The 22431-nt window shown below is 46.9% G+C and overlaps 3 protein-coding genes across 5 annotated transcripts; 2 read left to right on the forward strand and 1 right to left on the reverse strand.

The window, feature by feature from the left end:
* Positions 1-405: 405 nt before the first annotated feature.
* On the forward strand, positions 406-3988 carry Jtb (jumping translocation breakpoint). The gene is made up of 6 exons (XM_028753235.1): positions 406-564; positions 657-859; positions 1015-1052; positions 1247-1329; positions 2057-2136; positions 3549-3988. Exons 2-6 carry the CDS (start codon positions 777-779, stop codon positions 3703-3705), a joined length of 441 nt encoding a protein of 146 aa, XP_028609068.1. The 5' UTR covers positions 406-564; positions 657-776; the 3' UTR covers positions 3706-3988.
* A 1638-nt stretch (positions 3989-5626) lies between these two features.
* On the reverse strand, positions 5627-11417 carry Creb3l4 (cAMP responsive element binding protein 3 like 4). Of its 2 annotated transcripts, none has more exons than XM_028753206.1 (10): positions 11269-11417; positions 10699-10798; positions 10185-10416; positions 9901-10022; positions 7060-7152; positions 6822-6928; positions 6663-6731; positions 6496-6580; positions 6220-6316; positions 5627-6090 (listed from the first exon to the last, which is right to left on the reverse strand). In XM_028753206.1, the coding sequence occupies exons 2-10, from the start codon at positions 10792-10794 to the stop codon at positions 5900-5902; spliced, it is 1092 nt and encodes a 363-aa protein (XP_028609039.1). In that variant the 5' UTR covers positions 10795-10798; positions 11269-11417; the 3' UTR covers positions 5627-5899. The 2 variants fall into 2 exon arrangements, with proteins under 2 accessions (XP_028609039.1, XP_028609038.1); XM_028753205.1 differs by lacking the exon at positions 11269-11417 and adding an exon at positions 10980-11082.
* A 5639-nt stretch (positions 11418-17056) lies between these two features.
* Positions 17057-21779, forward strand: Slc39a1 (solute carrier family 39 member 1). Of its 2 annotated transcripts, none has more exons than XM_028753183.1 (4): positions 17057-17120; positions 17544-18027; positions 18168-18298; positions 20157-21779. In XM_028753183.1, the coding sequence occupies exons 2-4, from the start codon at positions 17841-17843 to the stop codon at positions 20811-20813; spliced, it is 975 nt and encodes a 324-aa protein (XP_028609016.1). In that variant the 5' UTR covers positions 17057-17120; positions 17544-17840; the 3' UTR covers positions 20814-21779. The 2 variants fall into 2 exon arrangements, with proteins under 2 accessions (XP_028609016.1, XP_028609017.1); XM_028753184.1 differs by having other exon boundaries at positions 17070-17120; positions 17810-18027.
* The last annotated feature ends 652 nt before the right edge of the window (positions 21780-22431 follow it).

Below are 22431 nucleotides of genomic sequence, written 5' to 3' on the forward strand. Positions count from 1 at the left end.
GAAGCAGTTTCATACTAACATAGGGGAAACAGACACCGTTCATTTGCGTAGAGTCCGGTGGGAGTACAGGGACAAGAGCAAGTTTCAAATTCGATGCAGTTCCTCCTCCCATCTGCAGATTTTCAGGACCCAACGTGTCAAGGCCGGGCCGGTGTTAAGCCTGAAATGGGGAGGGTGTCAAGAGCCTAATGGTGAGTCCAAAGTTTTGATGAAGGCCCCAGTTCAGACAGAGCGGTTTCTTCCCTCTTTTTATCCCTCCCCGCTTTCCTGGTTTTAAATAGACAAGTAGATGATATTAGGGAGAAGCGAACCCAGAACAAACCGCCGGTCCTGCCGACTCTGCAAACACTACAAGGACCACACTGCCGCGCGGCGGCCAGCTGAAGAGTCACGTGATCCTGCGCAAACGCAGTGAGATCCAGTTGCCACCGAGTCCGGAACGACTTCAGCAGGAGACAGACAAGCGCAACCGGGAAAGAGTCATCGTCGCTAGTGCTGGGACCAGGAGCCTCCGCGAGCAAGATGGCCGCTCCCGAGACCGAGGCCGAGGGACACGGGCACTAGGTCCGGACCCGCATGCCCTTTTCTCCGCCGCCTGCGCCCTCACAAAGACCTCGCGCTTCTAGCCAAGACACTCACATGGATTATTCTCGCAGTGGTCACGAGGCCGTTCCAATAGAGCTCTAGTTGGCCCAGATTGAGAACTCTGGCACTTGGCTGCTCTGAGCTGGAACCTCAGGGAGGTCTGCTGCAACAGGTGCGACCCTGACCGCTCCATGCGCGTGGGCGCGGGGAGGCGTGGCCTCCCCCGGGGCGGCCACCTCTGTTGGTTGCTGTGCGCTTTCACCTTAAAGCTCTGGTAAGTGGGGACTGGGGAGGGAAAAGGGGATCGCAGACGAACCCGATAGTCTACGCCCTCAGGAACCAGGACACTTCGTCCACTGACATCCAAAGTGGGTATGCCCTGTTTTGTGCGAGCTCACCGTTGTTCTTACCCTTTTTCCCTACCTGCAGCGAAGCAGAGGCTCCGGTGCGCGAGGAGAAGCTATCAGGTGGGTTATTGCCCGAGAACCCTGTACCTCTAATTTTTTTTTTTTTTTTAGCATACCCAGAACACAGATAGAAAAAGGAGGTGCCATATGGAATGAGGGCAAGCGCTGTGTTGGGAAGCTAGATGGGCAGAGCCTTTGAGAGAAATGTTTTTTGAATGGTCTTCGGCTGGCCGTTTTTCTCTCTCTCCTTTTAGTGAGCACCTCAGCTTCGCCATGTTGGTTGGTAGAAGAGTTTGTGGTGACCGAAGAGTGTACTCCATGTTCTAACTTCCAGATTGTAAGTATTGTTTTTGTTTGTTTCTTTGTTTGTTGGTTTGGCTTTTAAGCATGCCATTACTGTGTCTTCCTTCTTTATTCTCAGGCTGTTAGGTTATGTTCAAATCGTATTTATTTTTTGTTTGTTTCATTTTTTTATATATGTATAGGTGTTTTGCCTGTGTGTATATGTATGTATTCAGGGTGTGTGTGTGTGTGTTGCCCTAAAAATCCAGAAGAGATCATCAGATCTCCTGGAATCAGAGTTAGAAAAGATGATGTGCCCTGATGTGGGTGCTGGGAATGGAACCCTGTCCTCTCCAAGAGCAACCTCTTACCTACTGAGCCATATCTCCAGCCCTCTTTTTTTGTGTGTGTGAGTTATGTGCCACAGAAGGCAGAGGATAACTTGAGGTAGTTGTTTCTCCCTTCCCAACACATAGATGCAATCTGTTAATCTTGGCTACAAATGTCTTTACCCACAGAGGCATCTCAGCAGCCCTCAAACTTGAACTTAATTTCCCTCTGAAAATAAGCCTTTCCACACTGATGGCACTGTCTTGCCCTGTTCATATTTTTTAATACAGAAGATTCTGGAATTTCTCCTTACCTCCTAATTGTTCCTCCACCAATTACCTCCACCATCCACATCAGAGCTTTTCATTAGCTCTGTGCTGTCCGCTAGCTCTGGCTCTTTCTGAACAGCGGGTCTCTCTTCCTAATGTGCTTTTGGATATTTCTTTTGGTAGAAAACAACACCTGAGTGTGGTTCTACAGGGTATGTGGAGAAAATCACATGTAGCTCATCTAAAAGGAATGAATTTAAAAGGTAAGGGCTGTTTCTCTATTCTGTGGTAACCTTCTCTGATGCTGTTAGGTTAGATAGCTATCTCCCAGTCTTGGTGTAGTATAGCATACTGGAAAAAGGAGAAGATGTGAGCCAAATAACCCCTAAGTCCTAACCCCGGTCTCCAGCACTATGTTATTGGTTATGCTCTCTGATCAAAGAGTTTGGTCAGGGTGTGGGGAATGTAACCCATTAGTAAAGTCCTGGGGTGGTGGGGTTGGTTATACCTTGAATCCTAGGTCTCAGGATGCAGAAGCAGGCTGAGATCAACACCAGCCTGGTCTGTGTAGGGGAGGAGTTTAGTTGGCCAAGGCTATATCCTAAGACCCTATCTCAAGTAAGTAAGCAGTTAAGCCAGGTGTACTAACACACATCTTTGATCTCAGCAGTCTCAGAAGGCAGAGGCAGACGTATCTCTAAGAGAGCCTGATTAGATGGTTCAGTGATTAAAGGCACTCACCACTATTGTAGAGAACCCTGGCTCAGTTCTCAGCACCTACAAAGTTGGTCTGACTCAAGTTCCCAGGTATCCAGCACCCTCTTCTGGCCTCCTTAGGCATTAGTCACACACATGGTGCATATACATACATGCATGAATCTTTAAAAAATATATATATAGTCGGGCAGTGGTGGCGCATGCCTTTAATCCCAGCACGTGGGAGGCAGAGGCAGGCGGATTTCTGAGTTCGAGGCCAGCCTGGTCTACAGAGTGAGTTCCAGGACAGCTAGGACTACACAGAGAAACCCTGTCTCAAAAAAACAAAAAACAAACAAAACAAAACAAAAAAAACAGCAACATAGTTTGAGCCTCAGAACTCAAATGGTAGAAGTATAGGACTCATTCCAGCAAGTTAGTCTTCTGACTGGTGTGTGTGTGTGTGTTCCTTGGCTTGAGTGTGTACACGCACACAACATAACAAAAAAATGTAACTTTTTTTTTTAAAGGAAGAAGAGTTAGGCATGATAGTACATGTTTGTAATCCTAGCACTTAGGATATAGAGGCAGAGGAATCGGGAGTTCAAGGCCAGCTTGAACTACTTGAGACTTTTTGTTTGTTTTGTTTTTGAGACAGGGTTTCTTTGTATGGCTCTGGAGGTCCTAGAACTTGATATGTAGTCCAAGCTGGCTTTGAACTCACAGAAATCTCTACCTTTGCCTCCCCTGTGCTGGGATTAAAGGCATGCACCACCACCGCCCAGTGAGACTTTATCAAAAAAGAAAAAGAAGCAATCAAATTGGTTAATGCGGCTCTGCTTATCTCTTCAGAGACTCTAGACCAGACTAAGTTCGGTTTCTCTCATTTTTGGATAGTGTTTTGGGTAGGCTGAAGTGGAGAACAGAAATAAAGAGAAACTGACTTTCCCTGGGAATGACTGTCCTTTTCTGCCCTCAGCTGCCGCTCGGCTCTGCTGGAACAACACTTATTCTGGAAGTTTGAAGGCATCGTGGTGGGTGTAGCTTTAGTCTTCGCTTGCCTCGTCATCATTCGTCAGCGACAACTGGACAGAAAGGCTCTTGAAAAAGTCCGGAAGCAAATTGAGTCCATATAGCTGAATTCTACTGTATTATGGTGGGTCTTACGGACTGTATCTCAGATGGAAAAAGTTCGTTGGGCTAATTTGCACTCATAAGCCTTGTGGTAGTAGCATTTTTACTGACTTCCTCTTCCAGACCACTAATGAGCACAATAAAAAGTAAAATAGAGCTGGACATGACACAGACTTGTAATTCCAGCACTTGAAAGAATGAGGCAGGAGAATCTTTGGTAAATTTGTAGGCCGGCTAGGCTGAACTACATAGTAAGACTGTCTTTAAAAAAAAAAAAAAAAAAAAGAATAAAGGAGTAAAACAATTTCCTTCTGTATAATGATTTGGCTTGGGGAGGACTGGGTGTGGTAGGGCATGCAGAGAGAGGCAGATCTCTGTGAGTTCAAGGCCAGCTTAGACTACATATGGAGCTCCAGGCCAGCAAGGAATACTTACTAAGACCCTGCCTCAAATAATTAATTAAATTTGAAAGAGTTGCTGAGTTGGCTCAGTTCTTAAGAGCACTTGCTGGGAGCTGGAGAGATGGTTCAGTGTTTAAGAACACTGACTGCTATTCTTCCAGAGGTCCTGAGTTCAATTCCCAGCAATCACATGGTGGCTCACAACCATTGGTAATGGGATCCAATGCCTTCTTCTAATGTGTCTGAAGAGAGTGACAGTATATTCACATACATTAAATAAATAAACAAATAAATCTTTGGAAAAATAAAGAAATAAAGAGCACTTGCTGCTCTTACAGGGGATCTGGGTTTGGTTCCCAGCTCCCAAGTCCGGTGGCTCACAGTCACTTGTCTTTCTAGTTTCAGGAACTCTAATACCCTGTGGCCTCTATAGGTGCCTGCAGTAAGTGGCGCACATAAACTCATGCATTAACAGACATATGCACAAAGAAAAATGAGTATTTTCCTTTTTAGATATAGGCTCTCCCCATGTATGTAAGTGATTTGTGCATGTATGTCTGTATGCTATGTGTGTGTCTGGTACACACGGAGGCCGGAAGAGGATACCAGAGCCTGAGCTGCTACATGGTGTAGGGAATTCACTGTGGGTCCTCTGCAAGAGGAAAAAATGCTCTCAATGACTTCTTTGGCCACCAAATGAATAAATCTTTTTAAAAATAATACTTTAATACGGGGAAAGAAGTCATAGGTACAGTGAGAGAACGACAATTGAGCGAGTAACTATTACCTCTCCCTTTTATTGCTTCAAAATTCTTTGAGATTTATTTATCTTTTCTTTTGTGTTGGTGAATGGTTTATCTGCACGCACATGCACCATTTGCATGTCTGGTTGGTGACCTCAGAGGTTAGAGGAGGACGTTGGATCTTTTGGAACTGAAGTTATAGATCAATATGACTTCACTATGAGTCACCAAGAAAGTACTATGAACCAGATCTAGGTCTTCCTTGTAAACAACAAATGTTCTTAGTTACTGAGCCAGTCTGCCATCTTTTTCTCTTATATAGAATTTCAGAGCTGGCAGAGGGGTTCAGGCACTAAGGTGCTTGGTGCAGTGGCTAGAGAGATGGCTCTGCAGTTAAGAGAACTTGCTGCTTTCCCAGAGGACTGTGCTTGGTTCCAGTACCTGCAGCTGGCTCACAGCTGCCAGCTTCAAGGGAATCCATTGACACGTATGTTATGTACTCACATAGAAACACATATACATAAATAAAAATGTTAAAAAATGTTTGCTGCATAGGCTTGATGACCTGACTTTGATTCTTAGAATAGGTGGTGAGAAGAAAGAACCCAAAAGTTGCCCTTTGACCTTTACATGTGTATTATACCACTTGTATACACAATAATACACTTACACACCATACTTAATACACAATAATAAACACAATTTCCAAGCTGGATGTGGTACTATATACTTGTAGGCAAATCAAGAGTTCGAGACCAGCTTAGGCTATATAGAGAAAATTTGTGACAGAATTTGAGCTAGGAAGTTTATTTCCAAGTTAAAACTTGTTTCCTCTTGACTTTATTCATAAGGAAGAAATGAAATCACAGATATATGACAGAACTATCTGAGGTGCCCTGCCATATAAGCAAGCCTGGCTTTAGGGGACAGAAATCTCCGATTGTGTCCTGAGTGAGTCAGCACTCCAGGGGTACGGATTCCTCAGTGGGAACCCCAGATGAAAGATGACAGGGAAGCCTGTGCGGACTCTTGTGTGACTGGAAAGTGTTGGCTTACATCTCGTCTGCATGCACCATTTCCCTGATCTGCCCAGTGGGTCTGGCCTTCACTCGCATCTTCAGATGTGTCTTTGTTGAACCATTTGCAGTTGGGACTTCAGGTAGCTCCTCCCATTTGGACTTTAGCACTGGGCTCTCCAAGCTTTCTGTCATGTCCTCGTGAGTCAAGATATTTCTGGAAATCACTGAGGAGAAAGTGTAATTGTAGATCATTTGTGTGGGTAGGAGACTGGCCCAGAACCCTTCTACTCTTGGACTGTTTTGGAGAATAGTTTCCTGGCTCATCCTTGGGGCTGCTTGCCCTTGCCTCTTACCTCCATGAAGCTGGTAACCCTCAGGCCTAGCTTCTGGTTGACCCTGGAAGGGGCTGAAGCTGGGCAGGATGATGAGAGCCAGCGAAAAAAGAAGAATCTGAAAAGAGCAAGAGGGCATTTGGGCTTTGGGGACAACAGAGGAGGAAGGCATGGGGAATACATGGCCGATGAGGTTATCACAGTTTGGAGAACAGGGCTGGGCAGGGCAGGTATTAGGTGGAAGTGTGAAGGGTGGCAGAGGTGGGAGAGGGGAAGTAAGGAACATCTTGATGGTACCAGAACACAGGTGCTGGTCTGGGCAGCTCTGCTGGAGGTCTGAGCAGTGAGCTTCTGTAACTGGTGGACTTGTGCCACCAAGGAGCTAGGAGAAGAAAAGAGTCAGCCAAGAACAGCTGCCTGTGGCTGGCTCCTGCCCTCTCTTCCTTCCAGACACTACCACTCACATGTTCTGCCTCTCCAGCTCCTGGACCTTTCTCTGTAGTTTCTGATTCTGTTCAGAGCAGGCTGCCACTCTAGGGAGTGTGGAGAAGTAGAGCAGGCTTGGCAGATGGCCCCTAACACGCTTTGCTGAGGAAGGGGCCCCAGACACCACCCAAACATACCTGCTCTCCAGCCCGTCTATGTATTCTTTCTTCCGCCGCCGGCTGTCCTGAGCTGACTGCTTGTTGCGGATTTTCCTTCTGATCTTCTTGAGTATTCTCTCCTCTGCCTGGAGGCTCGGGGTGTTCAGTGCTGGGCCCTGAGCCTCCCACAACTCCCCAACTGTCCCCTGGGATCCAGGCTCTTTAGAGGTTGAGTGGAGCTTCTGTAATGGGGACACCCTTTGGGGACCGTTGTTACCTTGGTGAGGGGCAGGTGAGAGGGCAAAGTAACCCCTTCTTGCCCCAGCAGATGCTTTTCTTCATCTGTCAGGAACAGACGTTGGCAAGACAGCTGGGAGGAATGGAGGAAGAGGAGTGGGAACAAGGTCACCTGCTTCCAAAGCCCAAACTGTCCCATTGCCCCAGCCTGCTTTCTGTCTGCACTGAATGATAAGGTGAGGTCAGGGCAGAAAGGTCACTCAGGCAGGTTCCGTGGGAAGCCAAAGGGCCTTCCTGAAGCTGGGGAGGGAGAGTCCACACAAACCTTGACATTACATTACAACCAAGCTAGAGAGGGCCTGTTCTGCTATCTCAGGACAATCAGAAGAGAGCTTGTTTAAATTTACTATGATGAGCTTTGTTTAATTTCCTTATGTCAGGTAAACTATTTAGCCATTAATTTCCACTTGGTAAAATATTTGGTAGCCCATCACCCACAGGAACATGTAATTCATTATCCCCCAGCTCTAAGCTCCACCTGTTAGGTTAAGCTGTCCACCCTCAGACAAGGAGTTTCCTTTCTTCTTTTTATTTACTTTTATTTTACGTGCATTGGCGTTTTGCCTGCATGTCTGTCTGTGTGATGGTGTCGGATCCCCTGGAACTGGAGTTACAGACAGGCGTGAGCTGCGACGTGGGAGCTGGAAATGGAACCTGGATCCTCACGCTCCTAACCACTGAGCTGCTATCTTTCCAGCCCTGAGAGAAGGAGTCTCTAAGGAGAGCCAGGCTGACTTCTCAAGCACAGTTTGTGGGAGGGGTAGATAGTATGGGTTAAGCTGAATCATCAGCTGAAGATCCTACCTTCTCACTGACAATCCAGTTATTCACTTCATGTGAGTGGCTTTTTGTATATCTTTATGGGCATGTGGACAGATTAAAAGATAACTTTCAGAAATGAGGTTTGTTTGTTTTTTCCTACCATGTTGAGTCTAGGAATCAAAATGAAATTGTAAGGCTTGGCAGCTAGTGCCTTTATCCACCAAGCCATCTTGCTGGTCCTAATATTCCTCTTTGAAAGATTTACAGTGTTTATAATTTTGTTGTTGGTTTGGTTTTTCAAGACAGGGTTTCTCTGTGTAATCTCAGATGTCCTGGAACTCACTCTGTAGACCAGGCTGGCCTCAAACTCAGAAATCTGCCCGTCTCTGCCCCCTGAGTACTAGGATTAAGGGAGTGTACCATCATGCTCAGCCTTATTTTTTTTTTTAATTTTATGTGTATGAGTGTTTATTTGTGTGCCTGATGCCCATGGAGGTAGAAGAGGATATTGGATCCTTCGGAACTGGAGTTACAGATGGTTGTGAACCGGACTTCAACCTGAGTCTCCTGACAAAGCAGCTAGTGCTCTTAACCACTGAGACATCTCTCCAGCCCCTGGATTGGTTGTTTTGAGATAGCCTGTCGCTGTGTAGAGTAGGCTGGCCCTGAATTTGTGGTACTCTTCCAGCCTCTGCCTCCCAAGGGCAGAGGTTTCCAGTGTGTGCCACCACACTGAACTTATGCTTCAGTTTGTAATTTAAGAGTAACTTAGTTTAGAGCTGGCAAGATGGCTCAGCAGATAAAGCACTTGCCACACAAGACTGACAGTCTGAGTTTAATCTCTGGAATCCATTTAAAGGTGGGAGGAGAAGACCAAGTCCAAAGTGGTCCTCTGGCCTCCGCATAAGCTATGGCATGTGTGTGCTGTCCTCCTCCAGATCATAGAATATACAATAATAAATGTGTGTGTGTGTGTTGGGGGTGTATCATGCCACATGTGACCAGAGGCCAAAGAGATCCTACAGATACCCTGCTGTATCAGTCTCCACCCTATTCCTTTGAGACTGAGTTTCTCACTGGCCCTGGAGCTAGCCTGGTGATCAGCAAGCCCCAGTGGTCCTCCTGTTTCGACCCCTCATAGCATGAGGGTTACAGGAATGTATAGCCACTTATGTGGGTACTGGGGATCTGATCTCCCAGTTCAGATCCTTGTGCTTACATGCAAGGGCTCTCTCCTTATAACCCAGCTCGCCATCTCTGACTTTTGCTTTCTGATAGCCTTTAGCTCTTGGCTAACTCATTTCCTTTCTTGATATCTCCTGTTTCTTCCAAGTGTTTTAATAACATGTTTCTTCCAATCTCTCTAACCAAAATCTCTTGAGAATGAAGCACAGAGGGCTTCATCTAGAAATAAAACAAGCACAAACCCTGTGCTGATATACAAAACCCCTAGTGTGGCTTCTGGTCCCAGCTTCAAGCACGGTTTTAGCACTTGGCTAGGACTCTGTTCTGCCTTTGGACACAGGGTGCACAGAGTAGAGAGAGGACTATGGCCTAAGCGTGGCCTCTCTTGGTCTGCTCAGCAGGAGTGTCCAGCCTATCTTAGAAAGGTACATAATACGGCACTCCACACATCACTGTCACAGGGCAGTTGTTCTAGTGCAAACACCTGCTGTTGCTTCACTCTCACCCTGTCCTCATTAGCCAGGTAGATTCCCAGGTGTCCTGTCCCAATTCCCTTTCCTGACCCAAGACTGAGAGAGTAGCTCTGACCAAATGTAAATGCACACTAGGTCTAGAGCTCCGACATCAGGTTCCCTCATCACACCTGCTAAGACTTATATGATTCCTTACCACCCTGATCCCTGATAGCTCTCCAGTCCGGATACTTTCCTGCTCTTAGAATTGCTTGTTTCTCCTTGGCCTTCAAACCCACTGCCACCAAAAGTGGGGCAAACCAGTTCCTCATTAGTTTTTCCTCCCTTTCCCGCTATATCCCCATTCATATAAGGACATGTACACTGGTGGAACACCAGTTCTGGCTGGCATCAAGACTCACCAGGGCTGCAGGAGGTGCTGGGGCTATGGTGCTGACTCTGGGCAGGATATGTCTATGAGGATCAGAGGGCAGTCCACTGACTGTGCTGGCATCAGGTACCATGAATGCAGGGCTCCACTGATCTGAAGAAAGATACAGAGACTGGGGCAAAGGAATCAGAAGGCTGTGGTAACAGTGGGGCGGGAACTGGGCAGTGGCACAGTTTGGGAACCTTCTCCCCTTAACCTCACAGCCAGGACTGGGCCTGAAAGGACCATTGCCCTATTTCCAAAAAGTACACTGACCTATCTGGATGGAGATGAGTCCAAAGGTTGGCCCAGCTTCCCGCTGAGTTCCCTGTAGGGCCCCTGCCTCATAGACAACCTCACAGAGGGCAGGGGAACTGGGTGCCTGGGGGGCAGGGGAGCCAGGATCTTCAGAGACCCCACTGTCACTACCAGATGTTTCTGAACAGTATATCATATTGGGATCGATAAAGAGGTTCAGGAAGTCGTCAGGTTCACTCTTCTGAAGACCCTATAGAAAGAGAAGGCACACATGTTTGCAAAGAACTTTGAAAGTCTTACCTGACAGTAGTCTTAGATCCTAATACTTCGATTTTGGTGCTTTTCCTTCTTGGACATAGAGTTACAATACGTGTCTATTTTGTGGGCTCTATTACCAGAACTCTTTCCTTGGGGCGACTTAAGGCTTCTAGTCAACTAGAAAACTCTAACTCCCACTTCCAGTGAACAGACTGGGCTACAGCCTCATCTCCCAGTTTTGCAGCCCCTGTTCTTGTAGCCTGGTCACTGGAACCTTTGATGGGGGACCGTTGAATCCCAATTCCAGGAAGGATCCTGTCGAGAAGATATCTTCTGGGGGCTCCGACAACTCAGGGGACCCGAGCTCCATACTTCTGTAGGAAGAAGGTGAGAGGGAAAGTTATTTGGGAGGTGGTGGCTGTCCTCTGAAGCTACTGGCTCCTCTGCATTCTCACCATTACTCCTTTCCTCTGCTCACATGAGGCAGCCCCTGGCAGGAGAACACACTTCAGGCCTTATCTTTGGGTTCAGAAAAGTAGCCCCATTGGGTATTACCTTTTTTTCTTCTTTAATTGTTGTTCGGAGAGCTTTGCCCTGCCAAACCAGCCTAGCCCGCTAAAGCCCCAAACACTACACCGTTTCTTTCCACCAGGATCTTGTATCCTGGTCCTGCCCAGTCAAGCCCCGCCCATCTATGCTGTCCATGGAGTTTGGGGTAGGAGGGGTGGGGAAGGGAGAAGGTTGGGTTGCACCTGGCCAGGAACCACTGTCCCGGCCTGCATCTGAGAGTAATATTAAGACGCTGTCCATATGCAAACGGAAATAAAACTATAGGTACTCGTACCCGTTCCGTCAGTCTTCCCAGTGCTAGTAGATCTTGCTGAGGGCATGATGTCTCCGTCTCGTGAGCAAAGAGCTGAGATGGTAGTGACTGGTACATAGGATTCCTAAGTGTCTGTTTCGAAGCCACAATCTTCACAAGTGGGAGACCCATCTCAGGGTAGAGAATGAAGCCAAGATTTGAAGGCGCACCCCCCCCCCATCTCTGATCCAGCCCTCATCTCCACATGGCATTCTTCCACCTGTGAATCCTAAATGGACTTTGAAGACTTAGGGCCGGGCTTCTAGCCAATGGCTGACTATCTCGAGGCTCACGCCCTCGCGATTAGCAACAATAGACCAGCAGAGAAGGGTCCCAGAAGTAATTTGGCAGAGGCTCCAGGTTCCAGCCAGAGGCCCCTGGTTATACTGTAGGAAAGTTCAACTAAAGCTTCCGTGCTGATAGGAACCGCACAGAGTTTGCTTGGATTTGAGTTTGTTTACCTCGTGGTTCTGAGGCCCCAAGTTATTACTTAGGCAGACAGTAAATAACCTGTAGCCTGTGGACTCGGCCTCCACTCCCTGGCAGCCACTTGTGTAATCGGCCTACGTGGATCCAGGAACTGCGCTACACATTGCTGCACTTTGGAGACCCCATTAACCCGTGCAGGGACACACAGGACAGGGAAACTGCCATGCATTAGCCAAACCTTTACTTTTGGTTTGAAATCTTATTGTTTCCATAAACTACTAGTTTTATGTATAGTTTTGTGTTTTGAAACGGGTGAGGAGGTCTCATTTCTCAGGGTGGTCTCCTGAGTAGCTGATACTGTATCGGTGTAGCTTGAAAGCTGTTTCAGAGCCTGGTATGGGAGTGCATACCAGTAATTTCAATGCTCAAGAGGCTTACTCAGAAGTGTCCCTGGCATCAAGGCCAGCCTGGGCTACATAAGATCTTGTCTCAATAGCAAAAATATCTGGGTGTGGGTGACACATGACTTTAATCCCAGCATTCAGGAGGCAGCGGCAGACAGCTCTGGCCTCGAGGTCTACAGAGTGAGTTCCAGGACAGCCAAGGTTACACAGAGAAACCCTGTCTTGAAAAAAACAAAACAAAACAAAACAAGAACAACACACACACACACACACACACACACACACACACACACCCTGAAAGTACCATATATCTATTTAGTGATGTGTCCAACAAGTTCTATTTTTCTTACCTCACACTTACAGTTGACTCCTTGCCATCAGGAACTATCAGATGGTGGAACAATATTAAAGCAGAGTTGGAGGATTTGATGAAGACCGGGCTTTAATTTTAAGCTGTTTGCTTGTTGGTTCACTTTTCTTTTTTTTTTTTTTTTTTAAAGATTTATTTGTTTATTATATATGAGTACACTGTAGCTGTCTTCAGACACACCAGAAGAGGGCATCAGATCTCATTACAGATGGTTGTGAGCCACCATGTGGTTGCTGGGATTTGAACTCAGGACCTCTGGAAGTGCAGTCAGTGCTCTTAACCGCTGAGCCATCTCTCCAGCCCTGGTTTACTTTTCTTTATAGCAGAATCTCATTGTGTATTTCTGGCTTGCTCATTAGTTTAGTTTAGTTTTGTTTTGTTTTGTTAAGGCAAGGTATCAAAATGTGTTCCTTGCTTGCTTGCTTGCTTGCTTGCTTGCTTGCTTGTTGTTGCTTAGTTGGTTGAAGCAGGGTCTCACTGAAGTTGTGGGAAGATGGCTCATATGCCACTGATCATCTGTGGAGGCCAGGGGACAATTTTCAGAAGTCTGTTTTCTCTTTTAATCATGTGGGTACTGGGAATGTGAAGTTATCCTGACATCTATCTTTTTCTATTTGTTTATTTTGTTCTTTTGAGACAAGATTTTACTCTTCATTTTATTTTATTTTATTTTATTTTATTTTATTTTATTTTATTTTTTGTTTTTTGAGACAGGGTTTCTCTGTATAGCCCTGGCTGTCCTGGAACTCACTCTGTAGACCAGGCTGGCCTTGAACTCAGAAATCCACCTGCCTCTTACTCTTCATTTTAGACTGGCTTCATTTTGGAAATTTTCCTGCTTCAGCCTCCCAAGTGCTGGAATATGAGGAGTGAGTTACAACACCTGCTTGAAAAAATTGTTTTCATCAGCATTGTTCTGTCTTGTGATGTACAACAGCTCTAGGGCTCATAGGCAGATAGTATTTTGCCAGTTTTAATGATAAGGAGTCAGATGCTCATGACAAAAAAACAGTAATTCCAAAGTTCAGGGTTTGTTTTGCCTTGAGCTAGTGTCTGATGAGTTACGCACTTCAAGAAAAACAATGAAAATGCCTTAGCTTGAGTATGAGTCCCAGTGTACCTTCCTTCTAGTGCAGAAATATGTGTCAGGTGCATCCAGAATTCAAACGTGCGCTAGTCTTCCTTATGAACATTTGACTAAGCCACTGATACAAACTGGAAGGGAGCTAGCATGTGTTGACAGCTGAGCAACTATATATATAAAAGCATTTTCACTTTCTTATATTGGTCTCATAGCAATCCAGATAGGACAAGTTAGCTTTTTGTTTGTTTGTTTGTTTTTTGTTTTTTATTTTCAAGACAGAGAGAGTTCCAGGACAGCCAGGAGTATGCAGATAAACCCTGTTTGGTGGGGAGGGGGCAGGCAGAAAAAAAAATAAAGAAAAGAAAGTAAGAAAGAAAAAAAAAGAAAGGTGGTTAAATGTACTTCAAGAGGCCTCCCGACAGGATGATTCAGTGGGAAATAGAATCGAGCATCTGTTCCTGCTAGGACTGGAAGGCCTTCATCTCACTCAACACCCCTCTTTTTTTTTGGGAGACAGGGTTTCTCTGTGTAGTTCTGGCTCTCCTGGAACTTACTCTGTAGACCAGGCTGGCCTTGAACTCAGAAATCCACCTGCCTCTGCCTCCCAAGTGCTGGGATTAAAGGCGTGTACCACCACTGCCTGGCACAACCCTCTTTTCCCTGAAGGATCAAGTTTTGCAGACGAATAAATAACTTCCTTAGTCTCAGGTCAGATAAAGGTCAAATTCAACAGATCTGTTGTTTAACATGGAGTCTAGAATCAATAGTGATGGTTGTAGTTGACAGTTCAAAATCACTGAGAGGATATTCTTCTGTTGGAGAACCTCCTACTATCAAGAATTCTGCCCAACTTTCTTTTTTTGTTTGTTTTTTTTTTTGTTTGTTTTGGTTTTTCGAGACAGGGTTTCTCTGTGTAGCCCTGGCTGTCCTGGAACTCACTCTGTAGACCAGGCTGGCCTTGAACTCAGAGATCCGCCTCCCTCTGCCTCCCAAGTGCTGGGATTAAAGGCGTGTGCCACCACCGCCCGGCCACAAATACAATTTTTATTTAACTTTTAAAATACAATTTGGAGCTGGAGCGATGGCTCAGTGGTTAAAGAGAACTGGTTGCTCTTCCAGAGAACCCTGGTTCAATTTCCAGCACTCCAATGGCAGCTCACAACTGTCTATAAATCTAGTTTTAGGGTGTCTGATGATTTCTTCTACACTGTGTAGGCATTGCATGCATATGCTGCAGAGACATGTATGGAGGCAAACTATCCATATACATAAAATTAATTAAATGATTTTTAGTGTTTAGCTGTTTATGTCTGTGTGTGAGTGTAGGTGCCTGCAGAGGCCATATGTGTTGAATCCCCTGAAGCAGTAGTTACAGACTGATTTGATTACTGAAAATCAAACTTGTGTTCTCTGGAAGAGCAAATGCTCTTAATCATTCAGCTGGTCTCTCTCAAGTCCCCTATTCAACTTTTAAAAGATTTATTTTATTTTAAATTGTGTGTATTTTTATGTGTGGGTATGTACAGAGGCAGGAGGAAGCCAGATTTATTTGGTCCCCATGGAACTAAAGTTATAAGTAATTATGAGTTGCCTGACATGTGTGTTGGTCCTGGGCAAAGTGCTGCAAAGTGCACAGTTTGCTCCTAATTGTTGAGCCAAAGCTGGCCTTGAACTCAAAAAGATCCTTGAACTCAGCAAATGTTAATGTTTTTAAAAGAATTATTTATTTTATTTATATGAGTACACTATTGTTGTCTTCAAACACACCAGAAGAAGAAATCAGATGGCATTACAGATGGTTGTGAGCCACCATGTGGTTGCTGGGAATTGAACTCAGGACCTCTGGAAGAGCAATCAGTGCTTCTAACTACTGAGCCGTCTCTCCAGCCCAGCAAATGTTAATATATTTTATTTTATGTGTGTGTTTGGTGCTGCTGGACACATATTTGGAAGCCAGAGGATAACCGTGGGAGTTGGATCTCTCTACCTTATGGATTGGGGGTGCGGAACATCCAATTCAATTTAAAAGCTTAATGGCAAGCATCTTTAACATCTGAACCATCTCTTCTCTTCACTGGCCCAGTAGGGGATTCTTAGAATAGTGGGTTATGAGATCAAGAGATTCCAGGCTGAGCAAGCAGTGAAGGTCTAAAGAGAAAACTACATTGGTGAACCGGCATGGGGACACACAGGCCACTAATCTCAGCACTTGGGAGGCTATAGCAGGATTGCCCTGAGTCCAGGACAGTTTGGCTACACAGTGATCACAGGCCACTGTGAACTTTTAAGTATGAGATCTAAGACAAAAAGAAATAAATAGGCAGTCACCTGGCTACAATTGCTGCTGAATGCCAGATCTGCCAACAGCAGAGACCAACACTGAGCCCCAGATATGGCACCATTCCTTGAAGTGACTAGCCAGCAACCCGGTGGCAGGTTGACTATATTACACATTTCCTCCATGGAAAGGACAACGTTTTGTTCTTACTGGAGTAGATACTGGATTTGCCTTTCTTGATTCTGCCAAAACCAACATCCATGGCTCAGGGCAACCCTACCTCAGTGCTGATATTACTCACTCAGGTTTAGAAATCAAATGAGCCACTAGAGTCTAGGAAAAATCGTTTTATTTAATTATAAATTTTTAGAAAGGATCGCTTTTGCCGGGCAGTGGTGGCGCACGCCTTTAATCCCAGCACTTGGGGGGCAGAGGCAGGAGGATTTCTGAGTTCGAGGCCAGCCTGATCTACAGTGAGTTCCAGGACAGCCAAGACTACACAGAGAAACCCTGTCTCGAAGAAAAGAAAAAAAGAAAAAAAAGGATCGCTTTTATGTCATACATTCATTTTTTCCTAATCCTGCTTTTTCCTCTTCTTCTTTTTTTCTGAGACAGGATTTCTCTGTGTAGCTTTGGCTGTCCTCGAACTCTGTAGACTAGGCTGGCCTTGAGATTCACCTGCAGAGTGCTGGGAGTAAAGGTGTGGGCCACTACAGCCCGTCTTATCTTCTTTTTTGTGGAGGCTGGATAGGCAAGCCCCGCAAGGAAATTTGTCCCAAAAAGGGAATGATTACCCTTTGGCCCAGTTAGGCACTAAATGAGCCTGGGCTGTAAGTGTCTGGGGCCAAGGCCAGACAGATATCCTGAGAGACGTAGGAAAAAATACTTGGAGTAAGGATAGGGAACCGGCCTTGCTCGCAGAGTTCCTGGCTCTCACTTCTATCAAAGTCTTTCTGACTGTCAGGCCCCAGCGGCCAGCTTGTCCATGGCAGCGCGGGGGCCCCCACCACCCTCAGGTCTTCCCGCAAGTCCCCTCCCGGTTCTGGCTTCGTCTCAGCTCGGCGCCAGCCCAACCTTCTCCTGTTTTCAGATTCTAATTGCTCGTAACGCACGTCACTCAGGCTAGTCTCCTCCCACTGAGCGCAGTCATTGGCAGCCGCGTGCGGGTACGCGGAGGCGGCGGGGGAGGGGAGAGGGGTGGGGAGGGGGTGGGAATTCCCGACGCGAGGCCGGAACCGAGCGACAGCAATGGAGTGAGACCCTCGGGAGGTGAGTGAGGCCTCGCTGGGCGCAGGGTCAAAGGCAGCTTCTGAGGCCTCCCAGGCTAGGAACTGGGGTCGCTGTTTTAACATTCCTCTGCTTCCTGCGACGCTGGCGGCCTCCGACCTGGTCTCCGAGACTTTCAGACGCCGCCCTCAGTGCGGTCCTATTAGCTCGTCCCAAGCCCCTCTTTGGCTGTTTGCCGAGACTACCTGTTATTTCCGGGAAATGGCCCTGGGGAGTGGGTAGTTAAGAGAGTCATCCAGCCCCGAAGTTCGCCCCGTTTCAGATCATCGGTAAAGCCATCCCGGACTTCTCTTCAGCTCCAAGCTCCCTTTGCTACATGCACTTAGAGTGGTCTGCCTTCCTTAGGGAACCCCCAGCTCCAGCTCCAGGTCCTATCTGGAGTCTGTCCCTAATTTTCTGCTCCAGGTGCTCCAGGTGAAGGAGTAATGTGATATCTATATTGGCCTTCTCGTGCCTCAGTTTCCTCTTTAATGGCTCGCTGAACTTGGGGAGAGAGAAATTCGAAGGAGGAAATACAATCCTGGTGTTGGAGTAGATGAGTCACTTCAGCTGGGAAAGGCCAGAAAGTGGCTGGGCTGAGGGAAGTACATTCTGCTGACCAGCCTTCCCTTTTCCTTGACCCCTTCTTTCCTATGTGACCATTCCCACCCATGCTAGTCTTCTCTGTATAGGTCGAAGAGTCACCGAGTTATCACAACCACCATGGGGCCCTGGGGGGAGCCAGAGCTCCTGGTGTGGCGCCCAGAAGCAATCTCATCGGAGCCCTCAGTGCCAGTGGGGCTGGAGGTGAAGCTGGGGGCCTTGGTGCTACTGCTGCTGCTGACACTCATCTGCAGCCTGGTACCTGTCTGTGTGCTTCGAAGGTCAGGTGCTAACCGTGAAGCTTCAGGTGCGTCTCTTCTGCTCTGGAGGCTGGGCGAGGTGACTAAGGAGTAGGGAAGGCAGGAGTGGCTGCAGCTTCTGTTGGAGTAGAGGGACTTTGAAGGGTTTCATTGGTTATAACCCTCTTTGTACTTCCCTCTTGTTTAGCCTCAGGCCAGAAAGCCCTAAGTCTAGTAAGCTGCTTCGCAGGAGGAGTCTTTTTGGCTACCTGTCTTCTGGACCTGTTGCCTGACTACCTGGCTGCCATAGATGAGGCCTTGGAGGCCCTGCATGTGACGGTAAGCACTGACCTCAACATGTGACCAAGAGTAGATTGTGGAATAGCTAATAGAAAACACAGCTATAACCTGGGTGGTGGTGGCACACCACCTGTGAGTTGGAAGCCAGCAAGTTCTAGGACAGCCAGGGCTACACAGAGAAACCCTGTCTGGAAAAACCAAAAAGAAAAACATGGTTCTACTGCTCTCTTCAGGGGTCACCTCATGGCTGTGGAAGGCCTTAGTGTGTGAGCCTGTGAGTTATGGATTTCAGTAACAGGATACTCTTTCTGTGCGTTCATTCCCTGACACTGGATGCTGCTTGACCTCTCTGTACTCCTTGAGATAGTGTAAGGAGCCTTATCAGGTGTGTGAACTACTCTGAATTGCAGTTCCCAGGAAGTTAACAGTGTTCCAAGAATCACATTTCATACATGTATCCGTTTGTCCCTCCTTCCTTCTCTCTCTCCTTCTCTTTTTCTCCTTTTCTTTTTTGAGACAGGTTCTCACCATGTAGGCCCGGCACTTGTTTTGTAGACCTGCCTCAAATTTGCAGTGATCTTCTTGCCTCTGCCTCCCAGATGCTGAATCACAGGTCTGTGCTACCTCACCCACCATCCCCTTTCTTTCTGTATTTTTTTATTTGTACATCTTATACATAGTAATAGGCTTTATTATTACATTTTCATACACATATAAAGTATCTTAACTATATTCACTCCTATTATGACTTCTTGTTCCTCCCTCTGATTATCCTCTTCTGAACTCTCTTTTGAATGTGTTTATGTGTGTGTGTGTGTGTGTGTGAAAGTGCTTGACTCCATCAGTTTAATTAGGGTAACTTAAATGAACACGAGTGAGGGCCCTCTTTCCCAGTAGTTTCTCACTATGTAATGTAGACTGCTCTAAAGCTCTTGGTTCTCCCTCTACAATTTCATGGGTTGCAGGTGTTCACCAGCGTGCTGGAGACAGATCGCTGCAGATCTTGGAGGGGAGGAAGCAATTCCCAGGGGCCAGATGTTCTCAAGAAAGTGGGCTATGGGGTCCAAGGCAAGGAACTCTGTCATAACACAAGTAGTGCGGTCCCAGGACCTGCAAGGCTGAGGCAGGATGATCATGAGGAGTTCGAGCCCGGATTAGAGTATGTAGTATTTTTCTTGGCAAGTCTAGGCTTCACAGTAAGGACTGTCTCAACCCCCTGCCTGCCTCCTAAACAGAAACATTCCAAAAAACTCAGTATAGGAAAACCTGAGACAGTTGTTCAGCAAAGTCATCTGTTTTCCACTGGGACTGAGGAAATAGTAATGGGTACTGACCTACCTCTGTGTAACTGTGACTGAGCGACCTATGTCTCCATATGACTGTGAATGTCCCTGTGACATGTAGCTTTGTATGTGAACATTTGGGAAGGCAGGCCCAGATGCAATCCTTTGTATGCTTACATGTAACACTGTGCCATGACTTAGCCCAGGGAAGTTTTGACCCTTAGGAAGCACTGACTGGGTAATATGTGGAGACATTCTTGGGGGTTGGGGGGGGGTCACAGCTTAGTGTTGGTAGTGGTGATATTGTGTTTGCCACTGACATCTGATGGGTAGAAGCCAGAAACACTGCTTACTTACAGTATGTATGACAGCAGTCACAGAGATGTTTATCCCAAAATGTTATTAGTCCCAAAGTTGGTCTGCATGTAACACTTTGTGATATCATACTGTTCCATTAAGTGTTGTTCTGTGGTTGTGCCACCAAGGACTTCATCATTGTGTGACTGCAGGGAGCCTGTCTGTGTGGGACTTCAAATGTGTATAACATGGCCTCTACCAGGCTTTTCTTCCCCTTGTCTTGTTTCCTGAACTCTTGTTGCCACCTCTGTTCACAGCTTCAGTTCCCCTTGCAAGAGTTCATCCTGGCCATGGGTTTCTTCCTGGTCTTGGTGATGGAGCAGATCACACTGGCTTACAAGGAGCAGTCCAGTCCACCACATCCGGAAGAGACACGGGCTCTACTGGGCACAGTGAATGGTGGGCCTCAACACTGGCATGATGGACCAGGGATCCCCCAGGCCAGCGGAATTCCAGCAGCTCCCTCAGCCCTGCGTGCCTGTGTACTGGTCTTCTCCTTAGCCTTGCACTCAGTATTTGAGGGCCTGGCAGTAGGGTTGCAGCGAGACAGGGCTCGGGCAATGGAGCTATGCCTAGCTTTGCTGCTCCACAAGGGTATCCTGGCAGTCAGCCTGTCCCTGCGGCTGCTACAGAGCCACCTACGAGTGCAGGTGGTAGCTGGCTGTGGGATCCTCTTCTCATGTATGACACCTCTGGGCATCGGGCTGGGTGCAGCTCTGGCAGAGTCAGCTGGGCCTCTGCACCAGCTGGCCCAATCTGTTCTGGAGGGCATGGCAGCTGGCACCTTCCTCTATATCACCTTCCTGGAAATCCTACCCCAGGAGCTGGCCACTTCTGAGCAGAGGATCCTCAAGGTCATTCTGCTCCTAGCAGGCTTTGCCCTGCTCACCGGCCTGCTCTTCGTCCAAATCTAAGGTGCTTCAAGAGGAAAGGCAGGGGAAGTTGACTATCAGATGCCCCTGTCCTCCCTGCCCTTCTCAATTTGTGGGAAATAGAAAGGAATGGAAAAAGGAAGTAATGAGGACCAAAGAGTTCTCTGAGAGAGAGGGATGGGACATTTGGACTATGAGTAATGAGATGGAAGTGAGCAGAGGAGAGGCTAGCCCCAGACCCAAAGACTAGGAGATAGCCAAGTTACTACAGACACGGTCAGGGGCATTAGGAGGAAGCAGACTGCTACAATCAGAGGTTAGGCACTACATCTAAGAGACAAGCTGACAGAAGAACAGAGTTAGGCATCCAGCTGCTTTGGGACAAAGATACAGAGGCGTTAAGTCAAAGCCAGTAACCTGTTGGTTCTAGTCCATTTCACCACTCTGCTGACTGAAGTGGTTCCTCCTACTGTCTTGCCTCCTATTCTTATATTTCTCTCTTGTCTTCCACCAAGGGACTAGTGCCAAATGGCCTCTTTCCAGTTTTCCTAATTTATCTGGCCTCTCCTGTCCTCACATTTTTGGATTTCTCTGTATCCTTGGCTGTCCTGGAACTCACTCTGGAGACTAGGCTGGGCTTGAGTTTACAGAAATCCACCTGCCTCTGCTTCCCTAATGCTGGGATTAAAGGGGGTGCTGCGCCACCACTGCGTAGCTCACTGGTCTTTTTTTTTTTTGGTTTTCCAGACAGAGTTTCTCTGTGTAGTCCTGGCTGTCCTAGAACTCACTCTGTAGACTAGGCTGGCCTCGAACTCAGAAATTCACCTGCCTCTGCCTCCCAAGTGCTGGAATTAAAGGCGTGCGCCACCACCAACCAGCTTCACTAGTCTATTTTGAAAGTGCCAAATACCCACCCACCCATTCACCCTTTAGGTTATTTTTTTCTTTCTTTTTCTTTTTCCCCCTTTAGGTTTTATTCTCTGCTCTTTTTTTGTTGTTGTTTTGTTTTGTTTTCCAGACAGGGTTTCTCTGTGTAGCCCTGGCTGTCCTGGAACTCACTCTGTAGACCAGGCTGGCCCCGAACTCAGAAATCCGCCTGCCTCTGCCTCCCAAGTGCTGGGATTAAAGGCATGCGCCACCACCGCCCGACTTTTTTTTTTTTTTTTTTTTGGACAGGGTTTCTCTGTATAGCCCTGGTTGTCCTGGCCTCAAACTCGAAGCTCTGCCTGCCTCTCTGCCTCCTGAGCTGGGATTAAAGGTGTGCAGCACCATGCATTGCTCACCTACCCCTTTTCTGAAAGCACAGAGATGAGGTGCTGGGTACTGCCAGCACCTCAGTAGATGAGACCTATTTGCTTTTTTTTTTTTTTAGGCCCCACAATTTGGTGTGGGGCAGAAATGTTGCTGAACTGGTCTGAAGTGAGAGAACAGTAGGTACTGACACCAGCCACTACAGAAAGTGGACATGGTGGTCCATACCTAGATAATAACAATAACCTGCCAAAACTTTGTATTTGAGGAGTCCGGGGTTGGGGGGGAGACAGACTTCCCCCCCACCCCAAGATTATTTTTGGGGAGGGAGGTTTGTGTATAGGGCTGTACTCTGTTGAATCTATTTTACTAACTGACCTGTTTTGGGACATGTTACCCAAATAAAAGA

Source organism: Grammomys surdaster, unplaced genomic scaffold (genome assembly GCF_004785775.1).
Source record: "Grammomys surdaster isolate TR1022 unplaced genomic scaffold, NIH_TR_1.0 125946, whole genome shotgun sequence".
NCBI classification, from domain to species: domain Eukaryota; kingdom Metazoa; phylum Chordata; class Mammalia; order Rodentia; family Muridae; genus Grammomys; species Grammomys surdaster.

Bases quoted from the DNA above. Each gene is read 5' to 3' on its own strand.
- Slc39a1 (XM_028753183.1), top strand. From the start codon at position 17,841: ATGGGGCCCTGGGGGGAGCCAGAGCTCCTGGTGTGGCGCCCAGAAGCA. The intron at 18,028-18,167 runs GTGCGTCTCTTC...CCTCTTGTTTAG, and splicing joins TGCTAACCGTGAAGCTTCAG to CCTCAGGCCAGAAAGCCCTA. The intron at 18,299-20,156 runs GTAAGCACTGAC...CTCTGTTCACAG, and splicing joins TGGAGGCCCTGCATGTGACG to CTTCAGTTCCCCTTGCAAGA.
- Creb3l4 (XM_028753206.1), bottom strand. From the start codon at position 10,794: ATGGAGCTCGGGTCCCCTGAGTTGTCGGAGCCCCCAGAAGATATCTTC. The intron at 6,929-7,059 runs GTAACAACGGTC...CCGAGCCTCCAG, and splicing joins CTCACCTGCCCCTCACCAAG to GCAGAGGAGAGAATACTCAA. The intron at 6,581-6,662 runs GTGAGTGGTAGT...TTCTTCTCCTAG, and splicing joins GAGCTGGAGAGGCAGAACAT to CTCCTTGGTGGCACAAGTCC.
- Jtb (XM_028753235.1), top strand. From the start codon at position 777: ATGCGCGTGGGCGCGGGGAGGCGTGGCCTCCCCCGGGGCGGCCACCTC. The intron at 1,053-1,246 runs GTGGGTTATTGC...CTCTCCTTTTAG, and splicing joins GCGCGAGGAGAAGCTATCAG to TGAGCACCTCAGCTTCGCCA. The intron at 2,137-3,548 runs GTAAGGGCTGTT...TTCTGCCCTCAG, and splicing joins AAAAGGAATGAATTTAAAAG to CTGCCGCTCGGCTCTGCTGG.